Here is a 16002-nt window from a genome sequence, read left to right as displayed (position 1 = left end):
AGAGCCCCGGGTTCGCCTGGGCTTTGCCGCCCGTCCCGCCCGTTGGCGTGTAAATGGGAAGGACTGCGGAAAACCTCGCTTCGAAGCGGCTCAAAAAGGGTTCCTTTCCCCGAAAAGATCCGAGAGCAGGAGCCGGGCTGTTTGCTTTGGCTCTTAGGCAAAACATCCCTCGGGAGCAGCACCCCTGCGCCGGTCCCTGGCAGAGACCGCGGAGCAGAGGGAGGGACGGGAAAGTCCTCTCAAACTTCTTCATATTTAGCCTCTTTGCCTTCTCGGTTTGTTTTCTAGGAAGTCAAGAGCTTCTTTTTATCTTCTTGTTTAGGTAATTTCTTCTAAATGCCTCATCCTCTTCCATTACTCCATTTATATATATGCGCACAACAAATAATAAGAAACTGAAATAATCTTCCTGATTTTGACCACCGAAAGAAACAAAACGAAGGTGTTCAGACCTTGACAGTCTAAAGAATGAGAAAATCGTGGTCGCCTCTCAGTGTAGCATTTCTGAGCAGAAAGGAAATCTGCCTTTTAAGGTTATGATAAAAATGACCAACGTTGATATATAATACAGTGTCTCTTGGAAAGGAAGAAGAGCTGAACGCAAACCTGGGAAGCTCGGCTGTTCGCTTCCACGTTTCTTTCTAAATCCATCTTGTCCCTTTAATACAAATGAACTTTAAGCTCCCCCTGTCTTTTATTATTTAGATTCCTAGTCTTAATGACGCCAGGAGCAGCGCAAGCACACTTGCTAATAATCGTCGCGAACTGCATTTCAAAGAAACATCCCTGGAAGAAAAACACCGTCGTTTAAAAAAAATAAATAGAGACTCCACCAAAAATGATAATGCGGAGTCCCTGTTGATGATGGGTTGATGCAACTGCTGCAAATCAGCACCTGCGTGCTAGATAAGGCAGATAACACCTCCAACAGTTATTTCCAGCACCCTTGTCCTTCTCGGTTTTATTTTTAGATCATTCATTTAGTCGGATGGAGGTTTTATGTTTGGGTTTTTTTTTTCCCTCTGTGTGTGTGTGGTTTTTTTAAAAGTATTTTTCTGGTTATTTTTTTCCCTTGATCCTTAGGGAAAAAAGTGAAGTGTGAACTGGTTTAAATCTCGAGATGTGGGTCTATGTCGGGCCTTTAATAACAGCTCTCAAGAGGCTCGTCCCCGGGCACTGAGATAGCCGAGATCTCCGCAGCCAGCACTGTCCAGGGTCATCTTTTGTCCCTGCCACAATAAACAAACACTTGCTCCTCTCATGTAAATGAGCAGTGATCCGGATGCACCTTAAAACATTGGGAGAAGTCGTTGCTTTTGAAAACGATGTTCATTTTGTCTGACACACAAAACTGCCTAGATCAAATGGCTGCGGAAAGGTAGCAATTTGGCAGGGAAGTATTTTCTAAGCTTATATGAAAGTGTGCTCACGGCGTTCGAAGATGCCTGTCTCACCTCCCACCTGCTTCCCCAACCCCAACTTTGCGCGAAAAGGTGTGAGAGGCGTCATTTTCGTTAAAAAGAATAAAAATAATAAAAATGCGAGGAATCAATGGCACAATTCTCACATCCCCGAAGCGGGGGCGCTGAATCAGTGCTGCTTTTCGACAAAACTGCAATAATCTCGTCGGATAATTAAGTAAATGATACTTTAAACATCGGTAGCTTACAAGTTGTAATCAGTAATTCAAACTATTCACAATTAGGCAAATTGAGCTCAGGCTGGCTCTCGGGCTTTCTCGCTTTTGCCAGCAGGAATTTTTCCGAGTTGTTTTCACCCAAAAGCCGTCGGATCCACCGGGGATGGGGGGTGGTGGTGGTGTCCCTGCGCTGCGCCTCTCCACGCGGATTCAAGCAAAGCCCTTCTAAGAGTTGAAGGGGGAATGCCTGACAGTGCCTGTACCCTCACCCCAAATCCCTCCCCACACGCGAGTGGGGGGCTTTTTTGAGCATCTGGGTGATGTCCACGCATCACCCCTTCCCTGCCCTGAGCGCTCCGAGGCGCTGGGAGGGGGGTCCCCTCCGTGCGCTGCCCCCCGCCCCTCCGCGGGCGCGGAAGGAGTGGCTTGAGGCTGCGCGCTCCTTCCTGAGTGGCTGTCGGCCGCGGCTCCCAAACCATCCCTGGGGAGGAGTTATGATAATCCTATTGCCATTAAGGGCGTCTGGGCAGGGAGAAAAAAACCCGAGTGACCATTAGAGCGGAGGTTTAGTCCGTCATCTGCCTTCATGCCTGCCCACTGAGCTCCGTCCTGGGGGCAGCTCCGCTTCCCCAGCGCAGACGTGGATTTACCGCCCGTGGGGGGGGAGCGCAGCTCTCGCTGATCGCGGCACCGCACACCTGGGTTGGACGCTGGACGCCATGTTGTGGAAACTAGCAGATAATGTCAAGTACGAAGAGGACTGCGAGGTGAGAAGCGGGGGAAAAAGAAGGGGGGTCCGAGCCGCGGGTCCTCCCCGAGCCGCGCTGCCCTCCCTGCCCGCTCGCTTCCAGCCGGCGCCCGGCTCTCCCGCCTCCACCGGGCGGGATTTGTCCCTTCCCGAAGACCCTCGGTTTGCTTTTTAAATTTTTTTTTTTGTTGGTCTTTCTTTAGAGGTACAAATTATAAAGTTGCTTCCCCCCACCGCGAGACTTTCAAAACTTCTGTGACCCGCGGGAGGGAGCCCGCAGCCCGCATCCCGCAGGCGCCCGTGGGCAGCGCCGCCAGCCCGGGCTGCCGTGCTCCCCCGCGGCGGGGGCAGGAGGAGCGGCGGCAGTGCCGGGTGTCCCTGCCCGTCCGGGCCGTGCGAGGCTGCGGGAGATGCGGAGGGACCTGCAGGGACGCGGCTGCCCGCCTCGAGCAGCCCCTTCTTCCCACGTCCCTTTCCTCCGCGGGAGCATCTCCCACCCCCTCCCCCAGGTGCTCCCGGGTTTTGATCTCTCCGAAAGCGGCTGTGTCCGTCCCCTCTCCCTCCCTCCCTCCCCCGGCTCCATTGGTCGCGGTCAGCCTGCTTGGCTCCTACAGATTAGCCTCATCCCCGCTTCACGCTCCATTGGGACCCCATTCACCTCTTATTAACTAGCCCTGTTATTTTAATGACCGTGAAGCCAGAAGCTGCTAAATCCCTGGATCAGCTCAATGTAGACATTTAAGCTTTGACTGCTGAGAATTGAAATCGGGGGCGGGGGGGTGGGTGAAGCAGAGACGGGACGGCTGGAAGGAGGAACGCCGTCCTTCCCTGCCGCCAGCAGCCGTCGGGGGAGGCAGGGATGGGGTGTCGGGGGCCTCGGGAACCTGCTGTGCCCGGGCGGCGGGGCTGCAGCCCCCGGAGCCTCCCCCGCAGCCGGGGCAGCGGCGGCGATGGGGCTGCGCCTCTGCTTTCCATTCTTCTTGTGGTACGGATTCTCCCAATGACTTGCAGTCGCGTGTGGGTTAGTCTGTTGTAATCGCGATGAAGGAGAGCTGTGAGAACTCGTTTGTAATCTCTTCCTTTGGAGGAGGGCCGGTTTCTCACGCGAAGTGCCTCGGAAAGAGGAGGCAGGAGCGGGGCGAGTCTCTCTCCCGAGCTCCCCGCTGACGGCCGCCCCCCTTCTCCCCCACCCTGTGTGCTTTCCAGGACCGGCACGATGGGAGCAGCAACGGGAACCCGCGGCTCCCGCACCTCTCCGCCGTCAGCCAGCACCTGTACAGCCCGGCTCCACCGCTCTCCCACTCGGGCGCCTCCGACTTCCAGCCCCCGTACTTTCCCCCTCCATACCAGCCGCTGCCTTACTCTCAGTCCAGCGACCCCTACTCCCACCTCGGGGACCCCTTCTCCATCAGCCCCCTCCACCAGCCGCCGCCGCCGCCCCCCAGCCAGCAGCAGAGCGCCTGGCCGAGCCGGCAGAGCCAGGACCCGCCCGGCCTCGCCCCCCACGGCCGCCCCGGGCTCGTCCCCCACCTCTCGGCGCTGGAGAGCGGCTCCGCCGGCGGCCGCAGGGAAACTTACCGCCGCTCCGAGCTCCTGCTGCCCCACGGGCACGGGCTGGACGCCTCCGCGCTGGCCGATAACCTGGGCCTGCACGACATGGCTCACCAGATGGAGGAGGTGCAGGTAAGGACCTCCCGTACCCCCCCCACCTCCCACCCCAGGCCGCCCCGCCGCCCTGGGGACGGGCGCTTCCCGGCTCGCAGAGATGCCCGAGCGTTCCTCCGGGCATTCCCCGCTGCGCGTCACACGTCTGCCCCATTCTTGCAGCGAAACGCTCCTTTTCTCCCCTTTCACTGTCCCGTCATTCCAGCGAAACAGTCTTCTGACTGTCCCGTCCATATCCCTGCAGAGAATCGCTCCTTCTCTCCCCTTTCACTATCCCATCCTTGCAGCGAAACGCTCCTTTTCTCCCTTTCTGCCGTTAAAATGGGGACGCGGGTTGTACAAAAGCCCCCCCCGATTCGTTCCCTTTCAGTTTTTCAAGGTGCGAAACTTTCTCCCCTTTCTCTTTCCAGAATGTGGAAGATCAACACTTATTAATGCATGACCAGACAGTCATTAGAAAAGGTCAGTAAGGTGGCACTACAGTTTACTTTCCCTTGTCAATAGTTAAGTTTAATGACGCACCGGTGAATTGACGCTTTATTATCTTCTAAAAGATCCTTTCGGATCGGGAGGGGTTTTATTGCGTTCTCTCTGTCGCTGGGTTTTTTTCTGTCGCCGTCCGGAGGAAGGTGGCAAAGGGGACAACCCCTGGCACCAAGGAGACTCCTCCCGGGACGGTGCCCGTTCCCGCACGGCCATCCCTGCGCCTCTGCGTGGCTTTGGTTAAAACCGGGACCGTGGACCGGATTTGATGCTGCCCGGGAATATGCGTGTGCGAAGCGACGCGGGGCTTTGCTGTTCTTACGGTGTTTTTTGGTTTGTGAGTTTTTTTTTTGTTGTTGGCAGTCCTCGAAGGCCGTTTGGTTGAGTTTCTTTGATTTTATTCCCTTTAACTTTACAAGATTTGGAATAAGATCAGCGGCGTAATCTTGCTTGGCTTTATGTTAATCGAAATGGTTTTGTAGCTGAGGTTTTAAGGAAGGAGAAAGACGTATTGACTCAATTTACAGTCATTTAGGTTTTTTTTTCTTCTCCTTACTTTTGTTTTTAAACAAATTTGTGCTTAAATCAATGGAAGTTTCCTCTGAAGACTTCAAACAAATACCTAACTGAGGAAAAGCAGAAGTGTTTGTCAGAGCGCTGATTGCTGCCTTTTGCTCATGGGAGAATAATTTCGCTGTCAGATGCACCACTGAAAAAATCTTTCCCCCTCCGGGGAGCGGGACCGACCTCGGCTCGTTAACCCTTTCCGATCGGTGCTGTGAGCCAAAGGCACACCACCGGGGGTTAACGGGGTGGGTGCACAACGGGATGGAAAAGGTGGACCTGTGGGTTGCTCCTTGCAGAGCCTTTGTTGTCCCCAGTCATCTGAAGCTATGAGCGAGCGATGTTTTACTTTCAGTTCTCTCCAAGGCTGCATCCCTCTCTCTGTGGCATTGTCTGGATGAATTTGTTGGGATTAAATTCCCAAGATCGTTTCTTATATCCGCGTGTGCGATGTGGAAGATGAACCCCAGCAGGAGCTGGGAGGCTTCCTTCTGCCCCTGCTCAGGAAGATTTTTTGGCAGTAGTTTGAGGATGCTAATTTAGAGCCTGTAGTTGTATCAGACTTTTCTATAAGTATGGATTTGCTAACTTTCAGCATGCTGCTTCGGAGTTCTTTTTGTGTGTTCAGAAGTATTGCGTTCTGTAGCTCCTTGAAATTCGGTGTGGCAAAAATACAGCTGTTGAGGAATGGTTGTGGGGACCATTAGGCTGCAGGCGGGTCCCGTACTGTGCATAGATGCTGGGCACAGGGGACAGTGGTGTGAGAACCGCACACAAAAAGAAATCCTGTTTCCTGGTCTTTTTTTTTTGTAGAACGGAAATTCACTTGCCACTTCCTCTGTATTTTTCCCTTTTATAAAATTACCTGCTTTCCCTCCTCCTCCTGTAGGTCCCATTTCCTTAACGAAAAACAGTGCTCTGGGTCTCCCCTGCCAAAAGGATGGATTAATTGGAGTGGTCATAAACCCCAATGAAGTATTTTGTTCAGTTCCGGGGAGACTTTCCCTCCTCAGCTCCACGTCGAAATACAAAGTGACAGTGGCAGAGGTGCAGAGACGGCTCTCGCCCCCCGAGTGTCTCAATGCCTCCTTGCTGGGAGGAGTTCTCAGAAGGTAGGCTGCAACTCCCCTTACTCCATCCCATCGTGTCTATTGTTTGTGAGTTTTCCTGCTTGTGTGTGTGTGTGAGCAGCCAGATTACCAAACCAAGAAGCTAAGAAAGCCTTTTAGCAAATTTCTCATTTTTTTAAGAAGCCCAACAACACTGAATCCTAATAGGCTTTGGAAATAAAATTTCTTTGCACTTCTGCGACTTCTCGAGAAGTGACATTAACAGGTCTGTCTGACAGCAATTCTCATTCTCTGTTTAAAGTTGGATCTTTGTCTCAGAGCTCGTAGAGCTTTTATACTTGTGACAAACTGTCTCTCCATGGAATGAATTTTAGATTACATCTTGTGGCCTTGATTAATCATTACAAGGACTCTTCATAGGTCCTTTTTTTGCTTACGCTTAATTTGCTTGTGATCCTTCTACAGCTGTTGGTTTCAATGGTGCAGTTTGAAACATTTTGATTTTGACCTCTGTGTTTCATCCTGGCTGGTTTGTAGGAGAGCATTTTTAAAAGTAGGTCACTTGAAAAGAGCCTGTTTTTTATCTTCCCCCCAGTAGATCTCTATTGAATGTCAGTAACTGGAATTTCTCATCTTTAAAAAGAAGTGTTCTCTGAAGATAAATAAGGCCATTTTTTTTCCTCTTTAATTACAGAGCCAAATCTAAAAACGGTGGCAGATCGTTAAGGGAAAAACTGGATAAAATTGGCTTGAATCTTCCTGCTGGTAGAAGGAAAGCTGCAAATGTGACCCTGTTGACATCTTTAGTGGAAGGTCAGTCTTAAATGTGTCTTAAAAATAAACTTTTTTTTTTTTTCCCCTTGTGTACAGATTTTATCCTCTAGGCAAAGCATGCTAAAGCTAGAAAGCTACTGAACATAATAGAAAGAATTTTGTTTATATTAAAGTGAGCATGATGGGGGACATTGAAGCAACTCTAACCCCTGACTTGCTCTTGAAGGGCTGTTCTTGCTTTCCCACTTCAAATCTGGTCACTAAGTCCTTGGCCCCAGAGCCTTACCCACACGAACCCAGCTAATATTCTTCTTGCACACAGCTGCATCCCAAGGATGCTACGAGGGATGCAGTAACTCTGATGTGCCAGGCTATTAAAAATGCCTGTTTGTCCAGTTCGTGTTTTTTGAGGGGGCTGCTGGGTTGTTAGAGAGTGTGTGCAGAGAAGGCAAAAGGGCTGAAAAGCACCGTATTAGTGGGTTTAGTTCCCTATTGGGAAACTTAAAAAGTCTGGAGAACTGACTCCAATGCCTGGCCCTACCTCAGCGGTATCCTCAGAAGCTTTTGTAATAAACAAGCATATAAAGTGAGATTTATAGCTTTTGACTTCCTGATAGGAAACTGGAGCCCCTTTAATCTGTAACATGTTATGTGGACCCTCTATCAGTTAAGCTGATTTGAAGTGTGTGTATATATACCTATGTGTGGTTACGTTTTATGTTTCTGTTTAAAGTAGCTCCTGGTAGCTGTACAAGCTAAAGGGAATAGAAGCAACAATTGAAAAGTGAAAAATGATCTAACAATACCTTATTGCTATTTCACTTCTATATCAACTCAAATATTACAGCAACTTCCATTTAAAAACCTTTCCTTGGAAGCTGGGTTTAAGAGAGCTTATGTGCGTGCGCATGCACACACGGGCATTGCAGGTAGTGCACCGATCATGCCAATCCATTTCATTAAGCCTAATTAAATATCAAAATTGTTTTAATGAAAAAATGGCTTGGCTATACACTTCACAATCTTGCTTTCTATGTGAAAATTCTTATTAGAAGATGTTTAGGAAATATACTGAAGCGATAAATGCTATATTATGTAAGTGCAATTTAGTCGCCTTTTTTATTTTTTAAATATCAGTGAACAGTTTGATCTGGACTGAATTCTAGTCTTTGCTGCACATTTAATTTGATAGAGAAAAGAGTTTTCCAATATAAAGGCAAGAGAATCATTTTTTTGCAGCAGTCACCATGTAGGCTTTCTTTTTTTAATCGATGCAGACTTACAAGGAAATACTGGTGTATTAATTAGAAGATGGTAATTAGTAATATAGTTGTGAAAAAGCAGTGTTCCTTTATAAAATTCACTACTTATTTTCCCTGATCTCCTAATAATAAAGAGATATAACTACATTTAACAAGCATTCTCTTTTACTCGTGCCAGGTGAAGCTGTACATCTTGCTCGCGACTTTGGTTATGTTTGTGAGACAGAGTTTCCTTCCAAAGCAGTGGCCGAATATTTAACTAGACCACACATGGGCCGCAATGAAATGGCAAACAGGAAGAATATGCTTCTGGCTGCAAAGTAAGTTTTGGGTTTGGATTTTTTTCTTCTTTTTGAAGATGCTTTTGTCTGAACACGAGGATCTGTGACTGTGTACAGTTGGGTACGTTTTCATGTATGATTTTAATCGGGGAAATGAAGCAATCGTTTTTATTTGGTTTTGGTTTGAATTCAACTATGGCAGCAGTTATTTTAGTCTGAACCAATAATAATAACGACAACAACTCTGTATGATAACTCTAAAGCAGCTTGAACCAGTTCTGTTCTTATTTTCTTTTAACTGTGTTGAAAACTTCAGAAGAAGCCCTATACTGGGACAGCTATAGCTCTTAAGAAAAAGCTGTCCCTAGGTCTGACAGGGTTGAGAACCTGGAGGGCAGGTGTAGCCTGGGAATGTGACCCACTGTTAGGACTGGTTCACCCACCTCTGTGTACGTGCAGCCAGAGGGGCATCTCCAAGGAGAGTTACTGGTGGGTGTAATAACTGCTTCCATGTCCTCGTAACTGCCCTGCCAGTAGCAGCACACAAGTTTCCCCCACGGGATACTAGGAGTCAAGAGCTGTAGGGAGTCCCTTTTCACAATTATGGCTGAAGATTTTTATAGTTGAATGAAAGCCAATCTTTGGTAGGTGTGAAAAGTTCCTGTTCTTAAATAAATTCTTATTGTGGTGCTTGATGAGCAGGGGAAGGAAAGGTAAAGGAGAAGCGTTGTCATGGCTGTTCTGCAGACACTTGTACCTGTAAATAGAGCAGGAACTGAACAGGTCTCTGGTAGGAAATAACCGTGTGGAGTTATGTTTATCTTAAACCCGTCTGGAGTGCTTGCTCTCTCATTACCCTCAGTATTACCAGGGTGAGGTTTAACAAAGCCTTCAGTTCAGGATCCATTCTGTTGCGAGATGCTGCCTGGTTTGGGGTTGCTTTTGAAGGCACCCTCACTCTGCAGGGGGTTGAGAAAAGCCTGCCTAAACTGCTGAGAAGACTTACCCTGACTGTGGGCTCATATCAGGCATGCAAAACACACTCCTGCTGCTGAATTAATCCAGACTTCTCAAATGTGAGACCTTCTTTTACAAGAATATATCTCTTAGAAGTTTAGAAATACAGCCTTTCTCTTTCCTATAGCTTGAATTTAATGCTTTTTACTGAGCGCTACTCCTGCTCTTCAGCGTGAGCATTATTGGTATTGTCTTTAGCACTAGTAACAATCTTTTGGGATATGTTTATGATTGAGAAATTCTGATAGAGTGATGGTTCCGTTAAGATTGCTCAGCTCCTGTGAAATCCCATCAAGGGGACAGATTTACAAGCAGCAAACAACATATGCTCGAGCATTATTAACCATTCATGTTTTGCCAGGCATATGTGTTAGTGTTTGCAGGATTAGGGCCCAGGTCTCTTAAAGAGGGCATGTACATACAATGTGCACAACTAAATTGAATCTCCTATTCGGCTGCTTTCGTCTTTCTAAATCACTTAACTGCAGCTGGGAAAGTTCTCATAGAAACTAGCCCTAAATTCCCACTCCCTCCTTAAAATCTAGAGCAAATGATGCAGAGCCAGCCAGACACCGGAGGTGGAGAGATTGTTTTGCAGAGCGTGTATGTTTTATTTGTGACATAGATATAACAGAAGGCTCATCAGAAACTGCTGCTAATAAATAGGCTTGAATTTTGGACACTGGTGCTGATGTAGTAATGAGTTTCTGAAAACTCCAGTTCCCACATAACTGCCAAATATTTGATACTGATTTTCTCTGTTATTTTTATTTATTTATTTGCTTTTGCCTAAATTCCCACCATAGTGTCAAGTATGATCGCTTTGTGTCTTGCAGGCAGATTTGTAAGGAATTCACAGACCTCCTCACTCAGGACAGAACTCCTCTTGGAAACACGAGACCCAGTCCCATCTTGGACCCTGGCATCCAGGGCTGTTTGACTCATTTTAGCCTGATCACACATGGCTTTGGGAGTGCTGCCATCTGCGCTGCCATGACATCCGTCCAGAACTACCTAAATGAAGCATTAAAAATAGCAGACAAAACGTACATGAACGCTGGCGACCAGAGCCCTGCAGAAACCAACAAAACCATTGATAAAATGGACAAGCACAGGAAGTAAAAGGAGAGAAACCAGACTTTAAACCCTTCCTGCTAAACACAGACTGGGATCTTCTTGCTGGGGGAACATAGAGATTTGGGGGTTTGTTTTTTTTTGTTTATTTTTTTTAAGAAAGGAGGGGAAAAAAAATCCCATCTTATTCAGGATCTTCACTCCCCGTGGATCCATAGGACAAGTCTTTCTAAAAGCTGCAGTATCCCTTACCTGTGGAAGCAATTGCCAGAAGATAAGTACTTGGTACAAGTGTATCGAAATCCTTTGCTGTAAAAGTGGTGCTATAAAGGGGTTTGGATGGAAATAATACAGAGGTACATTTAGATTTCTTTTCCACATCTAAGTATCTAGTGGTGACCAGCTTCGTGTATAGTTTTTAAAATACAGATTTTAGATGGAAGCCTGTTTGTTATCTGATACAATTTCAGGGTTTTATTCTCTTTAAATGCAACAGTAACAATAAAGCAGTATTAAACAATGGTAAATAGATTTATGTACATTAAATTTTTTTATAAACACCTGAAAATAGATTATTTTTTGGTGTTTTTGTTTTATTTTGTTTTTTCTTTATTTTCAGATTACCATAGGAGAGTACTAAAATCCTGCTAGACTTTAAGGTTATCTGATGGCATTTGACATGCTTTTTTTTATGGGAATATTCAGGCTTTGAAAAACTGCAGCAATGTTGGCTGCAGTGGATATTATCTTGATATTTTTTTAAAAAGGAATAGTTCAAAATGAAAAGTTTAGAAAATTCACTTTCTGTGTCTAAGGATATTGCAGCTTTATTCACATATTTATATTGTCTTGTTTTTAAATTGGGAGGGAAACTTGAAAGAATAGGCACATAACTTTTTTTTTTTGTTTGTTTTTGAAAATTTTTTTTTTTTTGCCTGTTAAGGCCAAAAAATACTTCCAGGGAGGTTTTATGTGTATTAAGGGAAGCAGTGTGTTGAATGTAAATATTTATTTATGTGTAATTTAATCGGATTTGTAAATAATGGTGAACTTTTTAATACTTTTTTTTTTATAAATGGGTTTCAAATTTTAATTTTGGTAAGTATTGCAAAGGTAATGGGTAAGCTAAACATCTTTAGGTTTATGCACAGGTATGTTATACAGGGTATTTAAATCTTGGGTTTTTTTTTAAATATCTCAATTCTTGCCACTGAAGATTAAATCTAATCTGAGGTGTTTGTTCACAAAGCAATAATTTTGTGCATCATTCACCTGATAACTGACTAGACATGCAAAATGAGTGTGTGAGTTAGCGTGTATGTGAATAATGGAGGTTCCGAACTATCTCTACATATTTGTAAATGTTCCCAATATAATTCTGATGTATATGATAACCATATAATAAAAGTATTCTGGATAGAAGCATGGAATGTTTCGTTAACTGAAAACAGTTTTGTTTCTATACTTCGGGAATGTGGGACGAGTAGCACTAGAGGACGTTATGTATTGAGTCATAATTGCAGCACTTTGTTCGGATTAACAGAACAGAAATATGAAGCTGTTTGCCAGTAAAACTAATGGTTTCAATTAAAACACGTTATGTATCTCCAAGAATCCTTTTTTTTTTTTCTTCCTAAGATGTCACTATCGCACTAGCTGCCTGTTAGAATAGGCAGCTTAATCACAGGCTGCAAGGCTTCCTCGAAATAAAAATCCCTGCTACCAGCTTTGCCTTTGCATCTGGCATTATTAGAATAATATGTCTCTAGTGACAAATATCTGCAAAATCCTGGCATGTGAAACTTGATAGGTCTCTCTTCTGGTTTCAGCCTAATTTTACTGATTTGAGGAAGCTTACAGCATTTTGCAGGAAGTCCCCGAAGTGCTCTGTGTGGTGGGGCAGGAGCTGAGGGTTTTGGTGACATTGAGTGTCTCGGATGCAAAATAGCCAAACAAACCTTCCAGAAAAAAAAAACAAACCCAATCACTTTTTCCATGCTTTCTGATATGAACAACATGAATCTGGGCTTTATTATATCTTTGGCATTTCAATCCCTGATCAATCTGTCAGGTACATGACTAGGGCAAACATAATAATGACACTGGGCGTAACTGCAACTAAAGGTTTTGGTTCACATCATGGCAGGGTGTTTCACAGATGCAGAGAAGAGGCAATATGTACAATTTCTGAATGCTTTGTTTCTAAGTTCTTTATACATTCTCATTTTTCCTCTAAAGGCAAACTACTGAAGAAGTGCAGGGAGAAGAAAAGGAAAGGGAAGCTCAGAAAAATGAATGCATGTATCGGTGGTGAGCTTGGAGAAAGCTGTTTTTTGAGTTGCAACTCAGTACCCTTCGCTCCTGAAGAGGTCTGACATTCCAGTCTTTGCATATATGAACAATACACCACTCTGATAATGTTTTTATTGATTATATTTATGTATCTACATAGAACTGCTACGTATGGCAAGAGGTCATTTAGAGAATGTGATGCTAGCGTTCTGGGTTTTTCTTTTCTGCTGCTGGACTGCTTATTCAAGGTATATGTTGTATAGTAAGTAATAGCAAGATATTTCAGCTGCCAAACAATGGAATCTTGCTTTTTATTAATGCACAAAACCAGGCTCTGAACTAATTGCCCCTTGGGATAGGAAATAAGGATGTTTCCGTTTATTCCTGTGTGCATTCAAGCAAAGCCAGTCAATTGTCTAATGTACTGACGGGTTCTATTTATATGTTTGGAACATTAGAGATGTTGAGTTTCCATTACCTTAATGCTTGTCCTCTACTGTATATTTTAGATGGTACATTATTTTAAGGCTCAACTACCTTACAAGCTGTGCCAGTAATACGAAACAAGAACCATGTCTTTTGCTCCATTCACTGAAGCAAACCTGACCTGAACTTGTAATTTGAAATTATTAATCTTAAGGAAAACGTTAATAGGGTAGTAACTTTTGGGGAAATCTTAAAAGCACAGCTATCTAACCACAAGAAATGTATTTGTTTGCTTTTTTGTGATCCTCTAAATTCATGCGTTTTACTCCTTTTACCTTACATAAGCTGTTTCTGGGGCTGGCTAAAAGAGAAAGAAGCTCTAATGTAAAATCATTCTGAAACTCCATTTTTAATTTCCTTTGGAAATTGAGTATTCAAGTGCCTGTTCAATATTGTCCCTTGCCCTACTCCTAGAAAAATAATGGATTTGGTCTTTATATAAAGGAATATGACTTTAAATTATTAAAAGTAAAAATTCTGAAGTTGAAATGGGCCATTTTAAATACTGCAAAAATGTTTTTTGATACATACCGCCAAATAGTTGAATTCATGTCATTCAGTATAAAACCAGCTTGTGGAAGAAGAAAACATTTCAGCCATCTCTCGCTTGGCCAGCAGCAGCAGCAGCCGGGCATCAGGGGATGCCAGGGTCTCCCCAAGCAGCCCTGGAACCACAGCAGGGAGCAATGCTGCTTCATTCCACCTGCCCCAGCTAAGGGCATGGCCTTTGCAACCCTCTCACCTGATAGACAACTTGATTTTTAAAGATTACTAATTAGAAAGCTGAATCATCTGACTTCACGGCAGTGGTACTTTCAGTTTAAAAAGAATTTTTTTTTTTAGCGTTGACAGCTTCAGAGAGAAAAAATAATGCAAAATTAGTAGTGCGTAAGAAAACAAGGAAAAAGAATGAACTGTCTTAATTTAGTAACTGTTTTCAGTTAGCTTTATTTTTGACTGAGTTTTTGTGTTGTCCTTCACTTGTTTCATTATTATTTACAAATGGTTCGTCTCGCCCTGTCTCTCTTGGCTGCAGTTCTGACACTGTTCCTCTGCTCCCTCAGACTTTTGCAATACGAATAAGCCCAGCGATACAGCTTGACATAGGTCTAACTTGACGTGATAGACTGCTGTGCTTATTTGCTGTAGCCCTTTCTTCTCTATTTTTTTCCTGCGTGTGTTTTGTTTTTTAAAGAAAAAAAGTAGGATGCTGTTAGAATTTTGTCTCAAAACTGTTTCTTCACCAGAAAAATGTTAGGGACATCTTAGGGACAAAGATGATTCCCTCTCATTAAAGAAGTCCCCTAAGTATAACATGTTTCTGTTCACTGATGTTTGCAGGGGGAGCCTGGAGCTGGTTTTGCCACATGCTCTGAGGTCCCGTTGGGGTTGTGACCCAGGGCCTGTTCGTGAGCCACAAGACATGTGTACGGACCATGCAAATGTGAATTTGTTCATAAACCCCGGCCGCAGCCAGAGATACTCTGTCTTTTCAAAATCTGTGCATTATCCAAACCGGTTGTGGTCTGTCACAACATCTCTCTGGTGCCTGGCTGTTGCTGCTGCCTTGTGCCTAATGCCACATCAGCCACGTAGCTGCACCGATGACCATCTCTGTCAAAACAAACGCTTGTGCTTAAAAATAGAATTTAACGAATTGTTAAATTCTGTTCTGTATCACTTGCTGCCTTCTCCCTCTTTCATTTCTACTTTCACAGGATTATATAAATAAGCTTTCTCCCAGTTTCAGACACCATTTTGCAGTCATTGGCTCTTCTTGCATGTCTTACAGGGATGTTCCAGCTGGTTTACATGTGCCATTGTTGTGTAAGGGCTGGCCACAAATATTCCTTTTTTCCTCTCTGTTGGCTAAACAGACATTTTTAACTGGTTCCTGTGAAGGCCTTGCTCACTATTCCATGACAACTGCCCTGAATATTGAATTTGATCTATTTTTTTACCCATAGTTTAAAATCAAAAAACACGTAATCATACAGGTTCTGTCTGCTGTGAAACTCAAACACTTGTTCATGGATATAGCAGAAAGTTCAGAGACAAAATAAGAGAAGCGATCTTTCAGGTTAGCTTTAGAGTTTATATTTCCAGGTCAATTGTAATAAAATTCAGGGAAAAGTTTAAACTAAGAGGATCTGAAAGGTAGTGTTTTCCAGCTGATCAATGCAATAAAAAATATTATCTTCAGTAATAAAAGTACGTAGTCTAAAATTATGCCAGTTCCCTTGTTATAGAGAGGGGAGCTAAAGCAAAGAGAAGTGGAATGTTTGATCACAGCCCTCTGGCAGGATAGTGCCAGAGGATTGGAGACCACTTTTGCCAGGTTCTCATCCTGTCCTTCATTCTTTGCATCACATGAGCTCCACGGGAAAAGAAGAAAAAAACCAAACCAAAACCACATGAACAGTGCAGATTTTGAGGCATATTGAGTGAAATACATTATTTTGCCTTTGTAATAAGGTAGTTAAGACGCCCTTTACATGGCGCCAGGCTGTTGCATCTCTGCTTATTGCTGGAAGACTATAGGCATGAAATAGCCACAAGAGGCAAAGGAGAAGCCCTGCTGCCAAGGCTGCAGGTCCGGGGCTGTGCCTCACCTCGTCTGCTGGAGGACAGAGGGGCAAGGGCTGAG

General features: G+C 44.6%; 1 protein-coding gene across 1 annotated transcript; it reads left to right on the top strand.

The window, feature by feature from the left end:
* The first annotated feature begins 2122 nt into the window (after positions 1–2122).
* TFAP2C (transcription factor AP-2 gamma) lies at positions 2123–12194 on the top strand. The gene is made up of 7 exons (XM_054081868.1): positions 2123–2406; positions 3594–4070; positions 4463–4514; positions 5989–6211; positions 6864–6982; positions 8384–8525; positions 10340–12194. The coding sequence occupies exons 1-7, from the start codon at positions 2359–2361 to the stop codon at positions 10623–10625; spliced, it is 1347 nt and encodes a 448-aa protein (XP_053937843.1). The 5' UTR covers positions 2123–2358; the 3' UTR covers positions 10626–12194.
* The last annotated feature ends 3808 nt before the right edge of the window (positions 12195–16002 follow it).

This window comes from Cuculus canorus, chromosome 16 (assembly GCF_017976375.1).
Source record: "Cuculus canorus isolate bCucCan1 chromosome 16, bCucCan1.pri, whole genome shotgun sequence".
Taxonomy (NCBI): Eukaryota; Metazoa; Chordata; class Aves; order Cuculiformes; family Cuculidae; genus Cuculus; species Cuculus canorus.
This window is presented reverse-complemented; position numbering and strand designations above follow the sequence as displayed.

What these genes read in the sequence shown, in the direction of transcription:
- TFAP2C (XM_054081868.1), top strand. Translation starts at nt 2,359, where the DNA reads ATGTTGTGGAAACTAGCAGATAATGTCAAGTACGAAGAGGACTGCGAG. An exon ending in ACCAGATGGAGGAGGTGCAG is followed by an intron (nt 4,071 to 4,462) that starts GTAAGGACCTCC and finishes TTCTCTTTCCAG; the next exon opens with AATGTGGAAGATCAACACTT. An exon ending in AATATGCTTCTGGCTGCAAA is followed by an intron (nt 8,526 to 10,339) that starts GTAAGTTTTGGG and finishes TGTGTCTTGCAG; the next exon opens with GCAGATTTGTAAGGAATTCA.